General features: G+C 62.8%; 1 protein-coding gene and 1 long non-coding RNA gene across 2 annotated transcripts in view; one reads left to right on the forward strand and one right to left on the reverse strand.

Moving 5' to 3' along the window:
* Positions 1-22,439, forward strand: part of RNF44 (ring finger protein 44) — a 36,353-nt gene that overhangs the window by 10,400 nt on the left and 3,514 nt on the right. Inside the window, 10 exon segments of the mRNA XM_048860073.2 lie at positions 14,943-15,124; positions 15,976-16,192; positions 17,313-17,480; positions 17,842-18,015; positions 18,489-18,650; positions 18,932-18,994; positions 18,996-19,054; positions 19,279-19,366; positions 19,586-19,707; positions 20,625-20,724. Coding sequence (XP_048716030.2) covers positions 15,018-15,124; positions 15,976-16,192; positions 17,313-17,480; positions 17,842-18,015; positions 18,489-18,650; positions 18,932-18,994; positions 18,996-19,054; positions 19,279-19,366; positions 19,586-19,707; positions 20,625-20,724 — 1,260 coding nt within the window. The 5' untranslated portion in view covers positions 14,943-15,017.
* LOC142072927 (uncharacterized) lies at positions 4,344-6,399 on the reverse strand. Its single transcript, XR_012669538.1, has 2 exons — positions 5,568-6,399; positions 4,344-4,798 (listed from the first exon to the last, which is right to left on the reverse strand). It is a non-coding gene; the product is annotated as an uncharacterized LOC142072927 (long non-coding RNA).

A 22,439-nucleotide genomic window follows, 5' to 3' on the forward strand; every position in this document is an offset into this window, starting at 1 on the left:
GCACATACATTTTCCCTGCCATCCGGGATCTGGCCGGCTGTCCATGTTTGCTGTTGGCTCGGAGTGTCTGAGGTGCTTTGCTCTTGCTGGCAGCGCTGCGGGGAACGTGGCTAACCATCGAGGTCCTTTGGCAGGAGCTGTCCCTGGGGCTGGACGGCTCCTGCGCCCTGCATGTGTCTGTTGCCAGCGGTGCAGCAGCGCTGGCTAAAGGGGCGCTGGGAGCACTGCACGTGTGCCCTGGCAATACCTGAGGGGGCTGTAACCGAGAGCGCAGGAACCACCCTACTTCTCCGCTGTGTCTGTGAGGTTCCTGGGTGCATGTGACAGCCCTTCGTGCGTCGGATTATCCCGTGGCCCTTCGAGCCGGCTGTCTGCGTGCCGCGCGCTCTCAGCAAAGTGCAAATGAAAATTTGGGGCAGAAGGAGAAGCAGGCTCTGAAAATCCCAGATCCCGTTGGAGCAGGTGTCTCCAGTGGAGCTACTGTCAGCTCATTTTTGGAAACGATTAGATTTCCAGTTGTCCACGTCCCTTTAAAGGGACAGAGTCAAAGGAAAGGCTTGATGCTCAAAAAACCCCCCAAACCAGCTTCCTCACTTTGTTTCTAGCGCCCTAGGTGGCTACATAGTGTTTCCACTTGTAACAAAATTACTTTTCACCACGGATGCGGTTCTCGCTCTTGGGGTTTCTCGGCTTGAGCAGTGAGACTAGGCTTCGCAGCCTCACTTTACTTCCTAGGCACTAGCCCAAGGCTGCCTTGCAAATGCTGTGAGAGCCAGACGGATGTGTACAGTGAACTGTCTTGGGGACTCTGTTGTGAGCGGGGTCTGAGATCCAGCTCTTTGCCCCAGAGCCGCTCACTCTGAAGCGCCAAGGAGGGGGTGATAGGGAAAAGCATTCTGTCCTTTCTGACGCCTGGGGGGTAATGTTCAGGCTAGAGTCAAAGGGCGGGTACATGGACACACAGCACTCTAGAGTTTTTCAAACTTTTTTTTTCTGGTGACCCAGTTGAAGAAAATTGTTGATGCCTGTGACCCAATGGAGCTGGGGATGAGTGATTTGGGTGTGGGAGGGGCTCAGGGCTGGGGCAGAAGGTTGGGGTATGGGGGTGAGGGCTCTGGGGTGGGGCCAGGAATGAGAGGTTCAGGGTGTGGGAGGGAGCTCTGGGCTGGCTCAGGAGGTTTGGGGTGTGGGAGGGGGTCAGGGCTGGGGGTGCAGGCTCTGGGGTGGGGCTGGGGATGAGCGGTTTGGGGTGCAGGAAGGGGCTCTGGGTTTTGCGGGGGCTGGGGCAGGGGATTGGGGCGTGGGCTTACCTTGGGAGGCTCCCGGTGAGTGGCGCAGCGGGGGTGCAGAGGCAGGCTTCCAGCCTGTCCTGGCCCTGCGGACCACGCTGCACCCCGGAAGCGGCCAGCAGCAGGTCCGGCTCCTAGGCGGAGGCGCGCAAGTGGCTGCACGCAGCTCTTGCCCACAGGCACCGCCCCCCGCAGCTCCCATTGGCTGGTTACTGGCCAATTGGAGTCCAGAGCCGGTGCTCGGGGCAGGGGCAGCGTGTGGAGCCCCATGGTCCCCCCGCCTAGGAGCCAGACCTGCTGCTGGCCGCTTCCGGGGGTGCAGCGTGGTGTCAGAACAGGTAAGCACTAGCCTGCCTTAGCCAGGCAGCACCACCAACGTGACTTTTAATGGCCCAGTTGGCAGTGCTGACCAGAGCCGCCGCAACCCAGTGTCTCCCATTCCTGGGTTGCGACCCGCAGTTTGAAAACCACTGCTCTAGAACATGGCAGTGGGTCCCGATTCTGTGCTGTGCCTCCTTGGCAGGGGGAGGGTAACAAAGGGGGTGTTTTGCCACCTTGTGAGGTGCCAGGCTGTTTCAGAGGCTGGTGTTGGCCCCTAGTGTAAATGAGAACAGCCTCAGGGGCCGCATGGCATAGGGAATTGCCTAGAAAGAGGATTGCTATGACGTGGCATGGCAAGGGGGGAGGAGACCTCTCCCAGCCCTTTGCAGACACTGGGATGGGGAGTTGTTTGCTGGAGCGACCTCGAGGCAGCATGGTCCATGGTATGTTCAAATCGAATAAAAATATATCGGCACAAGCAGACTGGCTCTGTGGCTCTGCATGCATGGACCCTCCTGAAACACGGCTGGGGGGGGCTTCAGAGAACGAGGGGTTCCCCTTGCTGTTCAAGTACCCAGGTGAGAGCTGGCTGCTGCAGCGTCTGACTTGCTGGGGACACGAAGTCCCAGGCCACAGGGATATGGTGACCTTGGGACAAGTGAAGAAAGAGAAGGTGTCTGTGTGTGTCTGTGTGTGTGTGTGGGGGGGGAGCTTGTGGGTTTTTTCTTTCATATTAATATCTGTCCTGTGAGTATTGCTGCAGCTGTCAGTTTGGGGGTGAGTGGGAGGTGGGCAGTCAAAGCCGAGGCGTCCTGCCTGTACTGTCAGGGAAGATCACTGCACCAAGTTGAGTGGAGAGGGAGCACTGTGGGGGAAGTGGCTTATCCTGGGGCAGCTAAGCAAGGCTGCGTTGGTGCAGCCCCTGGAGCTTGTGACAGGTCTTGGGATAGGAAGAGCATCTCTGCCCTGCGCGCTCTAGTAGTATGTCTACACTGCAGATAAGAACTCGTGGCTGGCCCTTGTCAGCTGACTTGGGCTCATGGGGCTTGGAGCTGTTCAACTGCAGTGTAGACATTTGGGCTCAGGGACCCCGGGAGGGACTGAGAGCTTGAATGTCTACACCACAGTTAAGCAACCCCTTAGCCCAAGCCCCACAATCCCGAGTCAGTTGACACGGGCCAGCCATGGGTATTTAAGTGCAGGGTAGACATACCTGGAAGGATTTATGGGCTTGGGTAGCCAACCGCTTTGTTTGCTTTCTGGACAGGCAGTTTCTGAGCTTGGCTGTTGGCTGCTGAGGGTTTTTTCCCCGCTCTCTGCTCCTGGAGAAGAAACCAAAATGAGCCTGAGCAAAAATTGTTAGCAGCCAGGAGGTTTTGGGGAGGATCAGGGAAGAGAATTCTTAAGGGAGATGCACTGAGCTACTTCAACCCACCCAATCTAATCCTACTACAGACCTGACCTGTATCTAGGTCATGGGAAGCGGTACATGTCTGCAGCAGCAGATGGTGTCTTAAAGAGGTTGGACTCCAGGAGGTTTGGAGTTAGGCGACCAGGGAGAGGACGGGCTGTATATTTACTCACGCTGCAAAGCAGCCGATGAGGGCCTGTGACGTCTCCTTGGAGGCAGTGTCGGCATGCACAGCCGCAGCATGGTAAGAGTTGCCTGGTGAGCTCCCAAAGGCTGTGGTGTGCTGTCGTGAGCACAGCCTGTGGGAATGGTGGGTCTTGAGGCAAGTCACAGACTTACAAGCAAGGTGTGGGTCAGATTAAATAAAGACGGCTGGGGAAGGAGACTGGGGCCCTTGTGATTGGTGTTGGAATTTCTCCCAGCCCAGCTCAGTACTGACCAAAAGTTGCGCCCCTCTGATCATCTGCTGGGGCAGAGGTGAGAGAGGCTGAGGGCCCCGCTACCTGCTGATCCAATCTCCATGTTGCAAAGTTGCTGGTACTTGTTGGCCGCCTCGGCACAGAGGCCAAGGGTAGAATGGGAGCACAGAGGCTGAAATCCCTTGACCTCCAGGGCAGGGTGCGGTATGTTGGTGAATACGTGTGACGCTTACATGCCTGCTGTTTGCACCTGCCCTGGAGGTCGGTTAGAGGCCTTTGCTCCCTGTGGTTGCCGCTCGGGTACCTTTCATCAGCACTAAATTCACTTCAGTAATGAAGCTCCCATGGGAGGGGTGGGAACATATGTTCTCTGGCTCCGCAAGTATGTACCCAGTTTAGACAGAAACTGCCAATTGGAAGGTCGCATGGCTGGCAGCGGACACCATTATGTTTAGTGGGGTGCCTACCCCAAGAGTAATGGTTAAATCTTTGCTACAGTTCTACAGATCTGCCTGCTGCAGGGTACTTGAACTGTCCCCTGACCCTTCCCAGCTCTCTGTCTATCATGAATGCTATTTGCTGGGGTTCCATTTGGTGTGAATGACACTTGAAGACGGTGGGGATGCTGAGCAATGAGGCTATCTGCCTTAGGGGACTCGGACAGGGACCTGATGACAGAGGGCCCAGTGTTGCTCAGTAGAACTGCCGGGGTGTCTCAGGTACGTGGTCTCCATCATGTTTTCGATCCGGAATTGGAACCACTAAAATATTTTGGCTGTTTTTGAAACCTAGCTTGTCTCGAGTGAACTCTGGACTGTGCGGTATAAGATGGGATTGTGATGTCCGGAGTGACCTGGCCACCTTTTGTTGGTTTGCTTGCTGCCTTCCTGACTGGTTAAAATGTTGTAACCAGTTGGAGTGTTTATTTTAGAGTGATGGCACTACACATTCACTAGCTCCACAAATCCTTTGCCTTGTTCATACTTTACAGGGATGATTTCATGACTGTAGAACAGTCCTCCCATTACATCATAGCTGTAAGCTGGCTCTCTTTCTTCACTGGGGCTTTCAGTGTGTCCATTAAATGCTTCTATATTAGTAGGGAGGTTTAGTTTGGACACAGCATCTGGTATTTAACTATGTACCTGGTGTGACTCAGAGCAGCTGAGTGAGTTTCCAGAGGATCAGTGGACAGTCAGTAGCACAGTCTCTTGGCATGCTCCCCTGGTCTCGAGGCACAAACTGCAGGCCTTCCTCAGTTTGCTTCTGGTGCAACTCCTGTATATTTGTAGGGTTCGGTGCTCCCTCATTGTTCCAGTATAAAGCCACAAGCCTTTCCAAATGCCAATTGGACTTTTCTGTTGCCGAAAAAATGTAAACAGTCAGTGTTCGTGATACCATCAGTTCAAACACTTCTGTCTGCATCTGAGATACCAGAGTAGAGGGGGGATTTATTTTATTTTTTTACAGTTTGTTTACTCTGTGTTTAAAAGCACTTGGTGCGTAATGAGTTCCATTGCACTCGGGTCCCCTTTTGTGGTTTTTTCACACAACTGAAAAGGAAAAGATGGTTGTGAAACTGCAGGTTGGCAGGGGGACTTAGGGGCATGTGTATGTCCTCAAGGTACTCTGAACTCTAGAAATGACTATATTCGAAGAAGCTGACAGACTGGTTAAAATGAGAACGTGCTGGCTTTGGCTGAAAAGCCTGATGCAGAAACAATGAATATCTACATTAAAAAAAAAGTCTAAGATTCTGGTTAAAGCCATCCTTAAAACGTCAGTGAAAGCTGAAGCTCCATTACTGGCTCCCGAAATACTGGTGCAGTGCAAGAAAAGGGCCGTGTCGGCCTTAGCCAGGATCTTGGTATTTTTCACTCTTGCCCTTGGTTGTTTGTGCTGGTGTGAGATGGGGAGATGCTTGAAGTTAAGCAGGAGTTGGAGCAATTGTGCAGTCTCTGGCTTTCACCAGGAAGGACTGTAAAATGCCTAGTATTTATTTCAGAGTGGCAGCCGTGTTAGTCTGTATCCGCAAAAAGAACAGGAGGACTTGTGGCACGAAATTTGTTCGTCTTTAAGGTGCCACAAGTCCTCCTTTTCTTTTTTTAGTATTTATTTGGGACTCACCTTTGAGGAAAACACATGATTAGGTGATGTCAAATTTAGCCCATAAACTGAACTGCCTCCATCTCGGTCCCCAGACAGCGGGCCGCTCAGTCCTGTCAGGGCCGCGTGTCATCGTGCAAGGCCCAGGCCGTGCAAATCGTGCAGGGGAGAGAGGCCTGGCCGAGGGCGGCCGGGGTCACGCTGGGACATGCTCACGGTCCAGTGCCGAAGGACAGTATCCCTCCTCCTCCTCCTCGCAGCTCCCTGGCCTTGGGTAACCCGCCGTCCCAGGGGCTCTCCGTGGGGCCGCTCACCGGGGCGCCGTGGGGCTCGGGTCCTGGGGCTGCAGGGAGAGGATCCAACCCTTCCGCCCCACACAGCGACAGAATCGCCCGGGGAGAAGCCGGCCCCAGCCTGGGCTGGGGGGATCAGGAGTGGGGCTCGGGGGGCTGGCTCCTCAGGAGCGGGGCCTGGAGGGCTCAGGATCGGGGCCGGCTCTGGGCTGGGGCTCAGGAGCGGGGGGGGGTGCTCTGGGCTGGGGCTCAGGATCGGGGCCTGGGGGCTCAGGAGGGAGGCCGGCTCTGGGCTGGGGCTTGGGGGGGGGCCTCTGGGCCGGGGCTCAGGAGCGGGGCCTGGGGGCTCAGGAGCGGGCGGGCGGGGGGGGCTCTGGGCCGGGGCTCAGGATTGGGGCTGGCTCTGGGCCGGGGCTCAGGAGCGGGGCCTGGGGGCTCAGGATCGGGGCCGGCTCTGGGCCGGGGCTCAGGAGTGGGCGGGCGGGTGGGGCTCTGGGCCGGGGCTCAGGATTGGGGCCTGGGGGCTCAGGATCGGGACCGGCTCTGGGCCGGGGCTCAGGAGTGGGCGGGCGGGTGGGGCTCTGGGCCGGGGCTCAGGATTGGGGCCTGGGGGCTCAGGATCGGGACCGGCTCTGGGCCGGGGCTCAGGAGTGGGCGGGCGGGTGGGGCTCTGGGCCGGGGCTCAGGATTGGGGCCTGGGGGCTCAGGAGCGGGGCTCAGGATCGGGGCCGGCTCTGGGCCGGGGCTCAGGAGCGGGCGGGTGGGGGGGGCTCTGGGCCGGGGCTCAGGAGCAGGGCCTGGGGGCTCAGGATCGGGGCCGGCCTTGTGCGCTGGGCGGGCTGGGCCCGGTGCAGCCTCTCGCGGGCTCTGGCCGGTCCCGCGGCGCCCCTGGTTGCTAGGCCCCCATCCCATCCCGCGCTGCGCGGCGACGGTTGCTAGGATACCCGCTGCCCCTGGTTACGCCGTGCCCGGGTGCCCCGCACGGCGGGGGGGAGGGGTTCGGGCCCCCCCCCCGGTGCAAGATGGCGGTGGAGTGTGACGCGCCCGGTCACGTGCCCTGCCGCGCGCGCGCGCCCCCCCCCCCCCCCCGCGCGCCCCCCCCCCCCCCCCGCGCGCCCCCGGCCCCAAATGTTGTGAATCAAACGCCCCGGCCGCCGCCGCTCCCCGTCGGGTCTTAAAGGGCCAGAGGCCGGGGCGGGGCCCGCGGGCGGGGCGGGGCCGGGCGCCCCCCACACGGAGCCGCGGGACCCGGGCGCAGGTAGGGCCGGGCGGGGGCTCCCCGGGGTCCTTGCACCGGCGGCCGCGGCGCCTGCCCCCCCTCGCCCCCCCGGCCCCGCTGCTGGCCCCGGGGCGGCGGAGGCGACACGTGCCGCGGGGGGGGGGGGGCTCCCGCGTGCGGCGCGGCTCGGCTCGGCGCGGCTCGGCTCGGCGCAGCGCGCGGCCCCGCTCCCTTTGTTGTTGCTTTTGTGTGGCCCCGAGCACATGGCCCGGGGTCGGGCTGCTCTTAAAGTCCCCGCGCCCGGGCACGCGCGGGGGGGGCCTGGCCCTGCCCCCTGCCCCGGGGGGGGCGCTGGCCGGGCGCCCCGAAAACCCAGCGCCGCCGCGCGAACCCCCCCGTTCGGCAGGGCTCGCAGCAGCCGGGCCAGGGCTGAGCTGCGGGGGGGGGGGTCCCACCGGCTGCCCCGGCCCGGGACCCCCCGCTCCTGGGCAGGCGGCGTGGATTTGGGGGCGCTGCCGGAGAGGCTGGGTCCAGGGGTGCCCGGGGGGAGGTGGCGAAGTGCAGCGCCTGGTGACCCCCAAACTTAGTTTGACTTTCTCCTGCTGCTTCCTCGGCCGCGTGGGTCCTTTCCTGGGGCGCCTGCAGGGTGAGGTGTTGGTGGGGTGCCCCCAGACCCAGGCTGGGGAGTTTCTAGCTGTATGGGGCAGGAGGCAAGACCCCCATGTTGTCTTCCCTTGGATATTTGGCGCTTGTGCAGTTAATCATAGAATATCAGGGTTGGAGGGGACCTTAGGAGGTCATCTAGTCCCACCCCCTGCTCAAAGCAGGGCCAATCCCCAATTTTTGCCCCAAGTCCCTAAATGGCCCCCTCGAGGATTGAACGCACAACCCTGGGTTTAGCAGGCCAGTGCTCAACCCACTGAGCTATCCCTCCCCGCCCCAGTTCTACTCCCCTTCGCCCCCAGCCCCTGTGCGCCCAAGGGTGCGGGGTGTGTGCGCATCTGCCCTGGGCAGTGACCGCAGAGCACCAGCCCAGAGAGTTCCTGGTTTTTTCTAGTCTCCTCCCTGAGCAATGAAAGGGACAGCCTGGCCCCTTTGTGTATCATCTCTCCTGCAAACAGCGTCCCCCAGTGTCTGTGAGCCAGCGGCGGTGGGGCAGAGAGAAACGAAGGGGAGTTACCCAGGAGTGAAGAGGTTACAGCTGGCACTTGCAAACAGATGGAGCAGAGTAAATAAACAGGCGGGAGGTTTCTCCAGATGGTGGGAGTGGCGGAGGAGAAGGTCCTTGGAACAACAACCTTGAGACGGTGTGAAAGAATGGAGGAGCCCAGTGCGAGGTGGGGTGGGAACGGGGAGGCAGAGGGTGTGTCTGGGAAGAGGGCTGGTAAAATGGTTGTGAGAAGGTGGCAGCCCAGGGGCTGGGATTTGGGGAGGCTGTCGAGAAGGGAGTTGCTGGGCCTTTGGCCTGTGGAGATGGGGTGAGGATTTCAGCAGGGGTGTACTGGGGTGACGTCCTCGGGGTGGGCAGGCTCTGGAATGCAAGGGGATGTGTGGAGAATTTGGGGTGATGATGGATATTAGGGGGCTGGTCCAGAGGGCATGTATGTGCTGGAGGAGACTCCCCTTAGCCAAGAGAGGCTTGGAGGGCTGGTCTGTGCTACCAGATGGGGGGTGTGAATGCTCTTGTCTGGCTCTGTTCTTGGCAGCGGTTTTCCCGCACAGTACAGTTCTGTCTCAAAGAGCGGCCCTGCGGCACGGCAGGAGGAGGAGGGGGCGTGGTCAAGGCAAAGAGGGAGGGGCCGCTAAGAATGGAATATAGGCCCCTGGTTCTCTCTGTAGTGTAGACAGAGGCTTTTACCATCCTGCAGGTTAAGTGACAGGGTGGTAAGCCTCTGCCCCCGCTGTCCGGCGCAGCTGCACCAGGAAGATGCTGGGGTGTGGGCAGCTGGATGTTGGATAAGCACGTTAGCGAAGGCAAAGGGCAGCAGTAACGGGACTGGAAGGGCGACAAACTGAGGGCTGAGCGTGAGCCCCCAGGACTCCAGGTAGGGAGTGGTCCTGGAGCTCTCCCCACTGCCCTCTCTGCTGGGAGGGGAGCAGAGACACCTGCCTAGCCATGGGGGTGGAGTGGAGAGGCCTGCAGCATTAAGTGGGAAGGAGGAAGGAAGGGGACAGCCTTCACTGGGGGCGTAGAGATCCCCCGACCCCTGGGGCCTGCTCGAAGCTGTCGGAGGGCCTTCCTGTGAACTGAAGGCGACTGGCCGCCAGTGCTGCTTTCTTTCCTATGACCCACCCTCAGGAGTGGTGACTCAGGGCTGCTGGGGTCTCCTGCGCGCCTGCTCTGGTTGTGCTGTCTCTCAGGGTGTGCATGGCTCCCCACACCTCTGTAAAGGGGCCCCCCTGCAAGTAGCGAGTCTGGATCCCCCAAAGCCTGATCGGTGCTGCTTCTAATGCTGCGAGTTCTCTTTGCTTGCTAAGGCCCTTCCTTGGGTCTCCTGAGAGTCACTCCCAGCAGTGCCTCTGTGAGCCCTTGTGTGGGACACGTGCTTCGTAGCTCCGAGGTTTGGCCACATTTTGTGCAGAGCTGTGGCAGCCTCTCTTGCTGAGTTGTGCTAGTTCCTTGGGGTTTTTTCTCCGATTGCGCGCCTTGCTGCTGTGGAGAGAGGCCCATGGTCTGATCTAAAAGGAAGATGGAGGTTGGCAAATATAACTATGAGTCCGATAAATTGGCAGTTTCTAGCAGAGATTACTTGGGACTTCTGGCCTCTCTGCCACCACACAGGCTGTTGGTGCATCTTTGAGTTAATGGCTGTTGACTAGCACATGCCCCGACCTTCAGCTCTGAATGGTCGGGGGAGAAATTCCTGGCTGGTCAGCTGTCGGCTCAGAACCCCCTGAAATGTTCAGCTAAAATGAAAACAACAAGGAGACTGGTGGCACCTTAAAGACTAACAGATGTATTGTTTTTGTGGATACAGACTAACATAGCTACCCCCCGATAGCTCAGATGAAATGTGTCTATGTAGGGTGCTGTTTTCTGTCGGTGTATGGGACTTACAGGGCCTCCCTTTGTGTAGTATCTGAGGCAGGGTAACAGTGTGATCCCCATTTCACAGGTGGGGAACTGGTGCAGGGACTGCCCAAGTGAGGACAGCGACACAAAGGTGGGAGGGATCGTCAGTACAGAGGAGGATCGGAATATTCTTCAGGAGGAATGGGATGCCTTTGAGGACTGGAGTAATAGAAAAGGGATGACGTTCAATAGCATCAAGGGCAAGGTCATGCTCTTGGAGACTAGTAACAAGACTTTGCGCTCTAAGCTCGGGGCTCCTCAGTTGGAACTGACAGAGGGAGAGGGGGACCTGGGTGTGTAGGCTGATCACAGGGTGACCATGAGCTGCCGGCGTGATGGGGCTGTGAGAAAGGCGTGTGTTATCCTAGGCTGGGTCAGGCGATGTGTTTCCAGTAGAAAGAGAGGAGTGTTAACGCCGTTGTACAAGGCCCTGGTGAGTCCTCCTCTGGAATACCGTGCATTGTTCTTGTCACCCGTGTCCAGGAAAGATGAATTCAGACAGGAACTGGTGCAGAGAAGGGCTGTGGTGGTGATCGGGATGTGAAGGGCCGGTCCTCCGAGACAAGCAAAAAGCACTTCATGCGTTTAGCCTAGCAAAGCTGGGGCTGAGCAGGGATCTGGTTGCTGTCCAGAGATGCAGGTCGGGGGTGAACAACGGGAGGGCCCAGGGCTGGTGGAGCTAGAGGTCAGTGCTGGTCCCAGGCCAAATGGCCAGGAGTGGGGTCAGGTTGGAAATGAGAAGGGGTCTAACCAGCAGAGGGGTGAGGCTCTGGACCAGCTGCCCCACAGGAGCAGTGGGGGGCGAGCAACATAATTATCTTTCATACAGATGTATGAGTGGGATTGTATGGCGGGGTTACCTCTGGTGGGGGGGGGGCAGGGGTCAGCAGCCTGGGGGGCCATTCTAGGTCTTCTCTTTCTAACAGCTCATGTTTTAGGGCTTCCATTGGTCACCTGTAGGGTCAGGAAGGAAACCCACTCCCCGCCCGGTGTATTCTGGTTTGGGTTTTTGTCTCCTTTCTCTGAAACCTCGGGGAGCCCTCTCAGACAAGGGGACCTCGGGGGCTCTGAGGTGGCACCAGGAAGTCTGTCTCTCAGCTGCCTGGTTCTTGCTCACATGGTCAGGATCTGACTGATCACCATGTGTGGGGTCGGGAAGGGGTTTTGCCCCAGCTCAGACTGGCAGGGACCTTGGGGAGTTTTGTCCCCCTCTGCAGCGTGGGGCTCAGGTCGCTTGCTGGGATTGTCTGGCTATCTCACATTAAGTCGCTTCCCTGCTGTTGCAGGAGCCTCGGGCATTGGTGCATCTCAGCGCTCCCGTTCTCTGCCCATGGCATGCAGCCAGCAGTTCAGTCTCTGGAGGACTATGGCGCTTTCCCGGTGGTTGGGCCTGGTGTGGGGGGGCCTGAGATGTACAGGAGTTCAGGCCTTAAGCTGGGTGACTGGTGGAGCAGGGACCTGAACCCGGGTCTCCTGGGTCCTAGTGCACTAACCGCTGGCCAGCCTGCCTCTGCATTGCTAACGCTTTGCCACCTGTGACTCTTTGGGTGCACAGAGAGCAGAAGTTATTCGCGGAGCACTGTCCCGGGGGTGGGGAACATTACGCCCCCTCCTTGGAAGTGCTGCCTTTTGTTCTTGAATCTCCGCAGTCAGGACGGGGCGTTCTGGGCGGCCCAGCGCAGCTGAAGCTACAAAGGGCTTCGCTTTATAGTTTTCTGCCTCTTCTAAAACTCAGTCCTTTCAGATAGTGCCATGTCTGCGTCTCATCTCTCGTTGGTGTATAATGTGTTTCTCAGGATGCCCCTACAGTTCAGGGAACTTGGTGTTTCTAGGCAGGGCTTGAAAGTGCTCTGTAATCGAGGGCGGGTAGGAAAAGTTATGGCAAAATGAGACTCCTCCCCAAAGCCTGAGTGGCAGTGGGGCTATTGGATTGGTGGCCTTGCTTTATTTAGGCATCTGAGCGCCTCCCTCTCCTTTCCAGTGTGCTTTGATCAGCAGTGAAATAGTTGAGACTGACACTTAAATCACCATTATTAGGTTCCAGAGTTAACAGCTGGTTGAGGTGTATGAGCAGCTCATGCCCCTCACAGCTCTTGCTTCAGGCTGTCTGCGGACTCAGCCAGACATCATTCCTGGGTCAAGCTTGAGTCACAGTGGGATGGTTATCTTTGCACCCAGAAGGGCTAATGTAAAATTAAAGCTAAGAATCTGGAGCAGGAGCTGGATTCCCCGTGGAAGCACTGGGGTGGTGCCCCTGTGGGGGAAGGCCAGCCTCTGTGTGACATTTCAGAGGTTGGTCTGGGTCAGGGGTCCGCGCCTGCCCAGTGAGGGCGGCTGGCTGAGCGACAGCTGCAGGGGGCCAGCTGCCCTAGCAGAGCCTCGCCCAGCAGGTGGGTTTCAGTCGAAGTTCTTAGGGGGCGTTTCCTGCCCTGGGAACTGTTGGGAAATGCATGTGCTGACACGGTACTGAGCTCTAGTGTGGCCAAGGGTGTGAGCTGGCAGTGGGGGGGTCCGCAGCCTTTGGACCCTGCTCATTTGGCCAGCAGTGACAGGGCCTGCGGATTACATCTGCCTGTGATCTCTGGGGGAGCAGGGTTTTTCAGTAATCCCACCTCCCTATCGTGGGATGCTGTTTCACCTTTGTGTTGATTGTGTGTATCACTGTATTGCCCGCCGGCCCCTTGGTGCTGTGCAGACGCAGAGCAGAGAGAGCCGCTCCCTGCCCCAAAGAGCGGCTGGCCAGCTAAGGAACGAATGAAGCTCCTGGATAGGAGTAAAAGGGGAACGTGGCACCCTGGGGGCGTCAACACTTCCCGATCTCCAGACCCTTGTGGAGAACGTGGTCCCTGCCCTCTCGCAATGGGCTCTCCGGGAGGAGCATCGCACCAGTGCCTAGCCCCGGTGTGACTGCCCCACAGCACCCCTCGGGCTCTGCTCTTCTTGGGGAGCCGCAGGGAGGGTGGAGGCTCATCCCCCCCCTGCGCTGGTGCCCGGGATGGGGCGGGCCGGGTGCCCCCAGGAGGGACGCTGACAGTGCCTGTGTCCCCGGGGAGAGGGGTGGAGCCCTGGGAGCTGGCTGACCTGAGCGGCAGGAGGGCAGGTCCCGGGCAGCAGCCTGCATAGGGGGCCCTTGAAGGTGCTGTGGAGTGGAGGGGGCTGGTGACGACAGCAGGCCTGGCGTAGCGAGGGGCCCAGGACGTTCCGGGGGCGCTGGCTGGTGCAGAGCTGTGGTGCTTGCAGGGATGGGGAGGCTGAGGCTGTGGCTGGCTGAGCCCCCTTCTCTCCCTGCCGCGGGCTCAGCCCCGTGAGAGCCACCTGCCCAGCAGGTGTGTGCCCCAGTGCGGAGCCAGCAGCTGTGTGAGCCGGGCCAGCGCCCCGTGCCCGGCTGAGGCTTTACTGCGGAGCTTGGGCCAGGCGCGCTCGGCCATGTGGAGAAAACCCGAACCCAGCTCCCTGGGGGCCTCCCTGAGGCTCCTCGGCCCACAGTGTGACACCTGAGCGTGGAGCGGGCAAGCTGGCAGAATGGGGGAGCCCCTTGGTGCTGACAGGCTGGGGAGCAGCACTGGGTGGGCGGGGGAAGGCGTAGCCTTCCGGTTCTCTCTACCATTGCAGCCAGGAGGGGCCAGGGCCCGCTAACTGCCCCTGCTCATAGCTACAGGGCAGGCGCCGCCCTGCGGTTTGAACCCAAGCGCTTTATAGACACCAGTGCCCGGAGTCTCTCACGCTTGGGCAGGCGGCTCAGGGCCACGGCGGGGGAGAGGCGCGGCCCAGCAGTAGCAGAAGTGGGACGAGAACCCAGGAGCCCTGGCGCTAGCTGCGAGATGCACGGGTCCCCAGGGAGAGCAGCCCCCTGCGCGCGGGCCGGAGCCCAGCAGGACCCGGTGGCAGCAGGTCGGCTCCTGTCCCCGGTGGCGCCCGGAGGCTTGTCTAGTCGAGTGACGTCCCTCCCGCTGTGAGCAGCAGCCCAGCCTCACGCCCGTGCTGCGCTGCCCCAACCCAGCCACGTCCCGCAAGATGGCGCGGCTGGGGGTGGGGGCTGGCCCCTCCCGGCGCTCAGCTTCGTTGTGCCGTTGGGACTGTCAGCGGTGCAGACGCTATGGGAACCTGGTACGGCGGGTGCCTGGCCTTGCCAGGCCCTGGGCATTGTGGGAAAGCATTACAAAAATGTTAATCCCAGGGGTTTAGATGCTGGCATGGAGTGAGAGCTGCCCAGCCCCTCGCAGGAGGCCGTCGGGGTCACCGCTGGGGGCACCCGCGCTGCCGGCCCAGCTGTTAACTGCATCATTACCACGCTGACTAGAATATGCCCAGGCCCTTGTGCTGCTGAACTGTCAGCTGGCCTGGAGCAGGGGTGTGAGCCGGGGGTCAGCCCCCTTCCCCCGGGTTCTCCTTGGCACGGCTGCTTTCGTGCCCTCCTCTCCTCCTTCGCTCCCGTTTCTCCCTCGTCTGCCCCGCCCTGCTGGGGGGCCCCTGCATGTGTAGACCGCTGGCCTGGCACTCACGGCCTGTGCCCTGCACTCCCCGCCTTCTCCTGCCCCAGGAGGGGAGCAGCAATGGGAGCGTGTCGGTTTCTCGGCAGCCCTGGGGGGCAGGTGGAGCAGAGCGCACGGGGGAGGCGCCGGGCAGGGACTCGGGGATCAGAGGAGAGAGCGAGATGGAGACAGACGGTCTGTGTGCGGGAGGGGCGTGAAGTAGGGGTCCCACCAGGGCAGAGGCCCCTGGTGCTGTTGCCTATGGGTGGGAGAGCCCTGGGCAGGGTGCGCCGGGCGGCCCTCAGGGCTGGGGGTTCACTGCCTTCTCGTTCTTGGCAGGCTGTGAGGTGCTGGTGTCTCGTCCCGCTCGGAGCCTGAGGCCCAGCGCGCCCTTCTGCCTCCCCGTCGTCACCAATGCGACCATGGGAACTGGCAGTCAATAGGCGGCCTCCCTCTGCCCCCTTCAACCCGCGGCGTTTCTCGGGGGGACCCTGCAGCAGCCCCGAGCACTTCAGGCGAAGGTACAGTCCCTCCCTCGCCCGGGAGTGCCCCTGCCACCACCTGCTGGCTGTCGCCAAAGGAGGGCCTTTCCTTCAGCTTCCTCCATGGGCAGGGCTGGGACAGCCATGGCTCACCGGGAGAGCTCTGGGGCCATTGCAGTGGGAGGAAGGGGATCTCCCCTGCCCGCCCAGCAGCTGCTTGGGATCTTAGTGGGCAGGTAGGAGAAGTGATTCATAACGTCCCGGGCGCCCCCCTGGCCGCGTGACCAGCATGGCCCCGGGCTCTGGTTCCCCGGGGACACCCCTGGAACGCTAACGGCCCACGCCTGAGGCTGTGCCCGTTTCCTCCGAGGAGCCTGGCGGGACAGATGGCAGTGCATCCGGAACTCAGAGCATGGGGGCTTGTCAGCTCGGGGGCCTGGCCGACCTCACCTGCTGGGGCAAAGCCAAGCATGGCCGGGCGCCCCCGGCCCCAGTGTATCCGACTCCAGCCAGGCAGGCAAGGCTCACCCTGCCTGGGAATGGGGTGGGCTAGAGGTGTGTTGGTCTGAACTTGGCACTCACGGGCAGACTCACAACTGAGCCCCGCAGGAGCCGCGCCTCGGGGGATGCTGAGGGGGGACCTCATGTCCCAGCTCTCTGCACACCCAGGGGGTGCTCTCCTAGCCGGGTTTGCTCCGACCCCACGTGTCCCATGCAGCACCAGCCCCGCATGGTCAGTGCTGCTGTGGTCTGAGACCTGCCAGCCCCTCCCCCTGCTGTCCCGGGGTGTAATGTCTGCGTGGGGCTGGCCCAGGCACTGCCCAGTCTGTGCCAGCTGCAGGGCCCTGAGGTCATTCCTGGTCTGTTCCTTCCCCATGGCGGCCGCACAGCCCCGCGTCCAGGCGTCTGTGGGGACGACGCGACCGACCTCTGCAAACCCTGCTGGCCCAGGATGAGAACTACCTGCACCCTGCCTTCCCCCCGCAGCAGCGTCTCCCTGTAGACGAGCCCCGAGCGTACGCTCTCGCCAGCACGCCGCCACGAATGCTTCACCCAGCCGCTCACCCGCCCCACCAGAGCCCATTCATGGTGGATCTCCACGAGCAGGTAGGGCAGGGATGGGGACTGCGCTGTCCCTGGGGGCAGGAGGGGCAGGGGTTTGGAGCTCCCCACCAGGGAGGGGGCCAGGGTGACGTCCCTGCGGAGCCCCCTCCCCACAGGCCCATGTCCCAGAGGTCAGCAGTTATCACCCAGGTGCCAATGGGTGTCCCTGGGGCTGGAGCCAGGGGGTAGCAGACAAGTTTTGACATGCTGCTGTGGCAGCTTTGTCCAGCCCTGCGCAGGTTCCTGGGGTGCCTGCCGGGGCCCAAGGACCCAACTGGGCAGAGGCTGAGCCCTTGACTTGCCCGCTGGTGTAGAGCCCTAGGGGAGTCCTGGGCCCAACTGATAGGCTGTTACTGCAAAGTGCAGGCCTCCCAGCGCCCCGATCCGGTGTGACTGACGCCCCCTCTCAAAGGGGCACTGAGCGTCCGCTGGCCTGGCCAGCCACAGCCCCGCAGGCGGTGGGTGTGTCTCCTCCCTGGAGATTGTGCGTGGCCATGGAGTCCGGATTATGGGCCTTTGCCGGCCCAGCTTGGCCATGCACCAGCTGCTATTCAGCAAGAGCTAACCGCAGCCAGAATCTGAATTCCTGCGGCCATCTGTGTCCAGAGCCACCAGGGTGCTGCGCCAGGAGGGCCTCCTTCCGACCCCCCCAGATGTGTGCTGTGGCCGTGCCTGGCGCTGCTGCGTGTGCACACGCTTGGAGACCCCGTGCCTGCCTGGCTCGCCCAGAATCGGCTCGGCAGCCTCCCGTCCCCTGCAGGAAGGGCTGAGCTCCAGGGTCCCGGGGCTGTTGGGTGAATGACCCATGGGGCGATGTCCTCTGATGCCCTGTGGCGTGTCCCCCTCTGCTCATGCAGATGCCCAGTGCCAAAGGGTTGGGTGCCCAGAGAGGCTGTTTTTGGGGGGAGCCCCTCGCCCCACCTCGAGCTGCTCCTGCCAGGGGCCGTGCCTGGTCTCTGCCCAGCCAAGGGCTGCGCTGGCAAGGTGCTGGGAGCCACAGGGCTGGGCCCGGGAGCGCACGACCTGGTGTGAGGGCCCCACGGGGATGTGGGCTCAGCTGTGGCTGGGGCAGGCTGGTGCCAGGAGCCCCCTCTGATGGTGCTTCATGTGTCTCCCTTTGCAGGTGCACCAGGGCCCTGTCCCCCTCTCCTACACGGTGACCACGGTAACCACGCAGGGCTTTCCTATCCACGCAGGCCAGCACATCCCCGGGTGCAGCACGCAGCAGCTCCCCGCATGCTCCGTGATGTTCAGCGGGCAGCATTACCCACTCTGCTGCCTCCCGCCCCCGGTGAGTCCGGGACGCCCACCCCCTGCTGCCTGGGCCTTGTGGGGAGCCGGCATCCTGGGCCCAGCGCGGGAGCTCTGGGCACGCCAAGCGGGGAAGTGCCGCGGGAGAGGGAGCGGGGCCGGTAACCAGCAAGAGGAGCTCTGGACGGAGCCCTGAAAAGGAAAGATTGGGGGAGTGGCCTGGCGGGGATACAGCTGCTTGGACCTGTGACACCTTTGTCAGCCACAAAACCCTGTGGCTCTTGGCCCCCGTCCCCTCCCCAGCTGGGTGATCAGGGGATGGGGCAGCCAGGGGGCTCTGCGAGGGTGGGGTGCTGGGAGACTGACACTCCCCTCCCCGGGCGCTCTCCCTTCCTTCCCAGCTCATCCAGGCATGTGCCATGCAGCAGCTGCCCGTCTCCTACCAGACCTTCCCGCCCATCCTCTCCAGCGACCATTACATCCTGCACCCACCCCCACCAGTGCCGCCTCACCAGCCCCCACACATGGCCCCCCTCGGCCAGTTCCTGCCGCTGCAGGCTCAGCACCCGCGCATGGTGAGTGTGGGGACAGGGCGGTGTCCGCGTACTGCCGGGGGATGGGCTGGGCTCCTGGCCATGGAGCAGACCCTGTGGCTATGGAATGGGCTGGGGTGAGTCTGCCCCCCGGGGTCCCTGCCTGGCGTGCAGCCTCGCTGGGCAGGGGCACTTCTGGCCCTGGCAAGCTCGGCAGGGCAGGGCGGGCACGGTGACCTCTGGGGCTCGTGTTGCCAGGCCAGTGCCCACGCTGCAGCCGTGCTCCTGGGATGGACTCGTGTCTGGAGCAGGTGGGAGGGAGGGCAAGGTTTCCTGCAGGGTGGTGTCTGTGTGAGCTGCCAATCCCCATGGGGGCTTCGCTGGCAGGGCAGAGCGGCCCCTGGCCCCGTGTGCACAGCAGGGTCCCCTGTCACTGAGCCCCCCTCCTCCCGGCCCCTTGTGTACAGCAGGGACCCCTGTAACTGACTCACGCTCTCTCTCCCCACCCCCGCCAGCCTCTGCAGAGGATAGACAATGAAGTGGAGTTGCGAGGGGAGCAGCATCCCATTGGAGGCTTTGCCTACCCGCCCTCTCCCCACGCCCCAGCGCTGTCCCCCTCCGTCCCACTGCATTACCTCCCCCACGACCCGCTGCACCAAGATCTGCCATTTGGCGTGGTAAGTCCCCGCGTGGGGAGTGGGGCGGCTGGGGTGGGGGAAGCCTCCCCCCCAGGGCTCTGAGCTCGGGGAACGCAGCCGCACCCCCAGAGAGGAGCTGGGACAGGGCCGTGCTGGTGGGAAGCAGGGGTGTCCTCGGTGGAGTTGGGGCCCCGGATCCCCTGCGCTGGCTGCCTGGGGCAGCTGCTCCCCCTCTGCCCAGTCTGTGTGGTGGGGTACGGGCCGGGTGTGCCCCTCCCGGCTAGGGGCCACTCACCTGGCCCCGTGCTCTCTCCCTGCAGCCATACCCGCCCATGATGCCACGACGACTGAGTACCCAGCGATACCGACTGCAGCAGCCCCTGCCGCCCCCCCCCCCCGCCGCCGCCGCCCCCCTACTACCCCAGCTTCCTGCCGTACTTCCTGTGAGTACCCGCGGGGGGCGTCTGCGGGGCTGGGTCCCCTCGCACCCCCAGGGGCAGGTGTCAGGCCTCTGCCCCGCCAGGGGGTGCCTGCTGCGCCGGGGGCTGTGGGGGTGGGGGGTTGGGTTGTGGTTCCTTGGAAAAGCCCCTCTCCCCTCCCCAGTGCGACACACATCCGGCAGGGTCCCGCTGCTCTTGGATAACTGCCCCGCCCCCTCTCTCCCCAGCTCGATGCTCCCCGTGTCGCCGTCGGCCGTGGGGCCCACGCTCAGCCTCGACCTGGATGTGGACGATGTGGAGATGGAGAATTACGAGGTGCGCCAGCCTCTCCTGCTGGAACTTCGGCTGCCCGCTGGGGAGGAATCTTGCCGTGGGGGTGTGGGGCAGACACTCGGGGAAGGGGTAGGCGCTCTGCTGGGACCCCTCAGATGAGGGCTGGGGAAGGGGCTGCTGGCCCCTGGACAGGGGGGCTTGGGGACCTGTGCATGGGGTTTCAAGGGGAGCTGAGCTGTGTGTCCCCGTTCCGCCCCCCAGGCGTTGCTGAACCTGGCTGAGCGGCTGGGCGAGGCCAAGCCGCGGGGCCTCACCAAAGCAGACATCGAACACCTCCCATCGTACCGCTTCAACCCCGAGAGCCACCAGTCGGAGCAGAGCCTGTGAGTGACGCTGGGCGTGGGGAGTGTGCCTGAGCTCCTGGGGGGCTGGGGCCAGGCTCGGGGCATTGGGGGTGTATCTGAGCTCCCGGGGGCAGGGCCGGGGCAGGGGCCGGTCTCGGGGCACTGGGGGTGTATCTGAGCTGCCGGGGGGCCGGGCTTGGAGCATGCGGGCTGTACCTCAGCTCCCGGGGGCAGGGCCAGGGCAGGGGCCGGTCTCGGGGCATTGGGGGTGTATCTGAGCTCCCGGGGGGCCAGGCTTGGAGCATGCGGGCTGTACCTCAGCTCCCAGGGGCCGGTCTCGGGGCATTGGGGGTGTATCTGAGCTGCCGGGGCAGGGGCCGGTCTCGGGGCATTGGGGGTGTATCTGAGCTCCCGGGGGCAGGGCCGGGGCAGGGGCCGGTCTCGGGGCATTGGGGGTGTATCTGAGCTCCCGGGGGGCCAGGCTTGGAGCATGCGGGCTGTACCTCAGCTCCCAGGGGCCGGTCTCAGGGCATTGGGGGTGTATCTGAGCTACCGGGGCAGGGGCCGGTCTCGGGGCATTGGGGGTGTATCTGAGCTCCCGGGGCAGGGGCCGGTCTCGGGGCATTGGGGGTGTATCTGAGCTCCCGGGGGCAGGGCCGGGGCAGGGGCCGGTCTCGGGGCATTGGGGGTGTATCTGAGCTCCCGGGGCAGGGGCCGGTCTCGGGGCATTGGGGGTGTATCTGAGCTCCCGGGGGCAGGGCCGGGGCAGGGGCCAGGCTCGGGGCATTGGGGGTGTATCTGAGCTCCCGGGGGGCCAGGCTTGGAGCATGCGGGCTGTACCTCAGCTCCCGGGGGCAGGGCCGGGGCAGGGGCCAGGCTCGGGGCACTGCACTGACCCGGCATGTCCCCTCCGGCGCTGGTGGAGCCGGCGGCTGGTGACGGTTCCCTCCCCCCAGGTGCGTCGTGTGCTTCAGCGACTTCGAAGCAAGGCAGCTGCTCCGGGTTCTGCCCTGCAACCACGAGTTCCACGCCAAGTGTGTCGACAAATGGTTAAAGGTACCTGCGCTGGGGGCTGCTTCCGCCTGGATACGCAGGGGCGGGGGCTGGGCGCCCAGCCCGGGGAGGGCTCGGGGGTGTCCGAGCCGCTGGGCCCGGTGCCTCTGTGAATCCGAGCCCGGAGCGGGTTTCAGCAGCTCCCTCTGGTGGTGGTGGCCGCTTCTGGGGCAGCGGAGTGGTGGGGTGAATCGCTGGTCTTGCTGCCCCACCCCCCTTGATTCCTCTGGGTAAACCCGATGTTCTTGGAGTGTGTCAGTGGGGATTCCCCGCAGCGCACGTGTGTGAAACGGGGCGTGTTTGAACTGCCCTGTCCCTCGGGGCCATGCATGCGCCCGTGTGAGGGCACGAAGGGCGGGGCGGGCGCTCTCCCCCCACCCAGCTCCTGCTGCTGCCCGTGCCGTGAGCCGGGACTGGGCGCACGTGCAACCCGCTACTTCTTAGCTCAGGCTTCAGACCCTGCCAGAGCCTTCAGCCCGGTCAGACAGCCCCTAACCCGGCTGCTCCCCACCCTGCCCGGCTGGACTCGGGGGTCGCACACGCCGCTCCCCTGCGACAGCCCACGGGGCAAACGAGCTCCTGAGTCTTGGTGGGGGACGAGCAGCCGTTGTCTGCGCCCGCCGAGCAGGCTGGCATGGAGAACAGGGGGCTGAGGCTGCGCCCTGGCAGACGCCAAAGCCAGGCCCACGCAGGGTGCCTTGCAGAGCTGTGCATTCCCGCAGTGAGATACGTCAAAGTCCCCCGAGAGGAGGCCCACAAGCCCTGCATCCTGGGCTGGGGAGGAGCAGTCTCCGGGGTGCTGAGCCCAGCTCTGGGTAGGGCCCAGCCTGGTCCGGCTCAGGGCCCGACACATCTGTGCTGCCCCTGTGCAGGGTTACTCCTGAGCTCGGCCGTGGGCTTCTCCTGCAGAGCCCAGCATCCACTGGCCTGTTGGCACCCATGACTCAGTGATACTCCTGCGACATGCAGCCGTGGCCCTGTTGGGGTGTGGGGCCCACCACTGAGGGGAGGGACGAGATCTGCCCCTCCGGTGGCTAGATGGATGCTGGAAAGCCACGACCGAGGTCCAGGGGCAGAGCAACGCTGGCACCTTGGCTCCCTGCTGGAGGATCTTGTTGTCAGCAGGGGCTGTGGCCGGGTGGGGCAGATGTGCGGGGAAGGGGTGGGAGCCCCCTTGGACATGCTGAGCAAAGCACTGGAGAAGGCTGCTGGCCCATCTGTGCCTGGCTCGGGGGCAGAGACACTGCGTGATCCCAGTATCTCCACCTGCTGCCAGTTGGCAGCCGAGTGTCCCCATGTGATGGTCAAGCCACTCTCTGCCAGGGCACAGGCAACGTCCGACCTCCTGCTCCAGAGGCCTTTGAGATCGGGGAGGCTGCCCGTGGGGTAACCTGCTGCCCTTCGCAGCTGGGGCAGGTGCCAGGCTTGGGAGCACCGTGCTGCCAGCCCTGTGTGCCGGACGCTCCCATGCCCAGGGAGGGCAGGGACGTGCTGTGTTTCCTTACCCTACCACCTGCCCCCAGCCCGCTTTCAGAGCCCTCGGCTGCACAGGGTGGGAGCTGGGCAGGGTGGCAGCTGGCTGGCACAGGGGCATATCGTGTCTATGTGCGCAGCCCCTGCTCTCTCAACACCCCCCCGGTGTCGTGGGTTCCTGGCTGACTGCGGCACCCGAAGAGCCAGCTACCGCAGGGAACAGCCCTGTTCTCTGGTGACGAATG

The sequence above is a fragment of the Caretta caretta genome, chromosome 8 (genome assembly GCF_965140235.1).
Source record: "Caretta caretta isolate rCarCar2 chromosome 8, rCarCar1.hap1, whole genome shotgun sequence".
Lineage (NCBI taxonomy): Eukaryota > Metazoa > Chordata > Testudines > Cheloniidae > Caretta > Caretta caretta.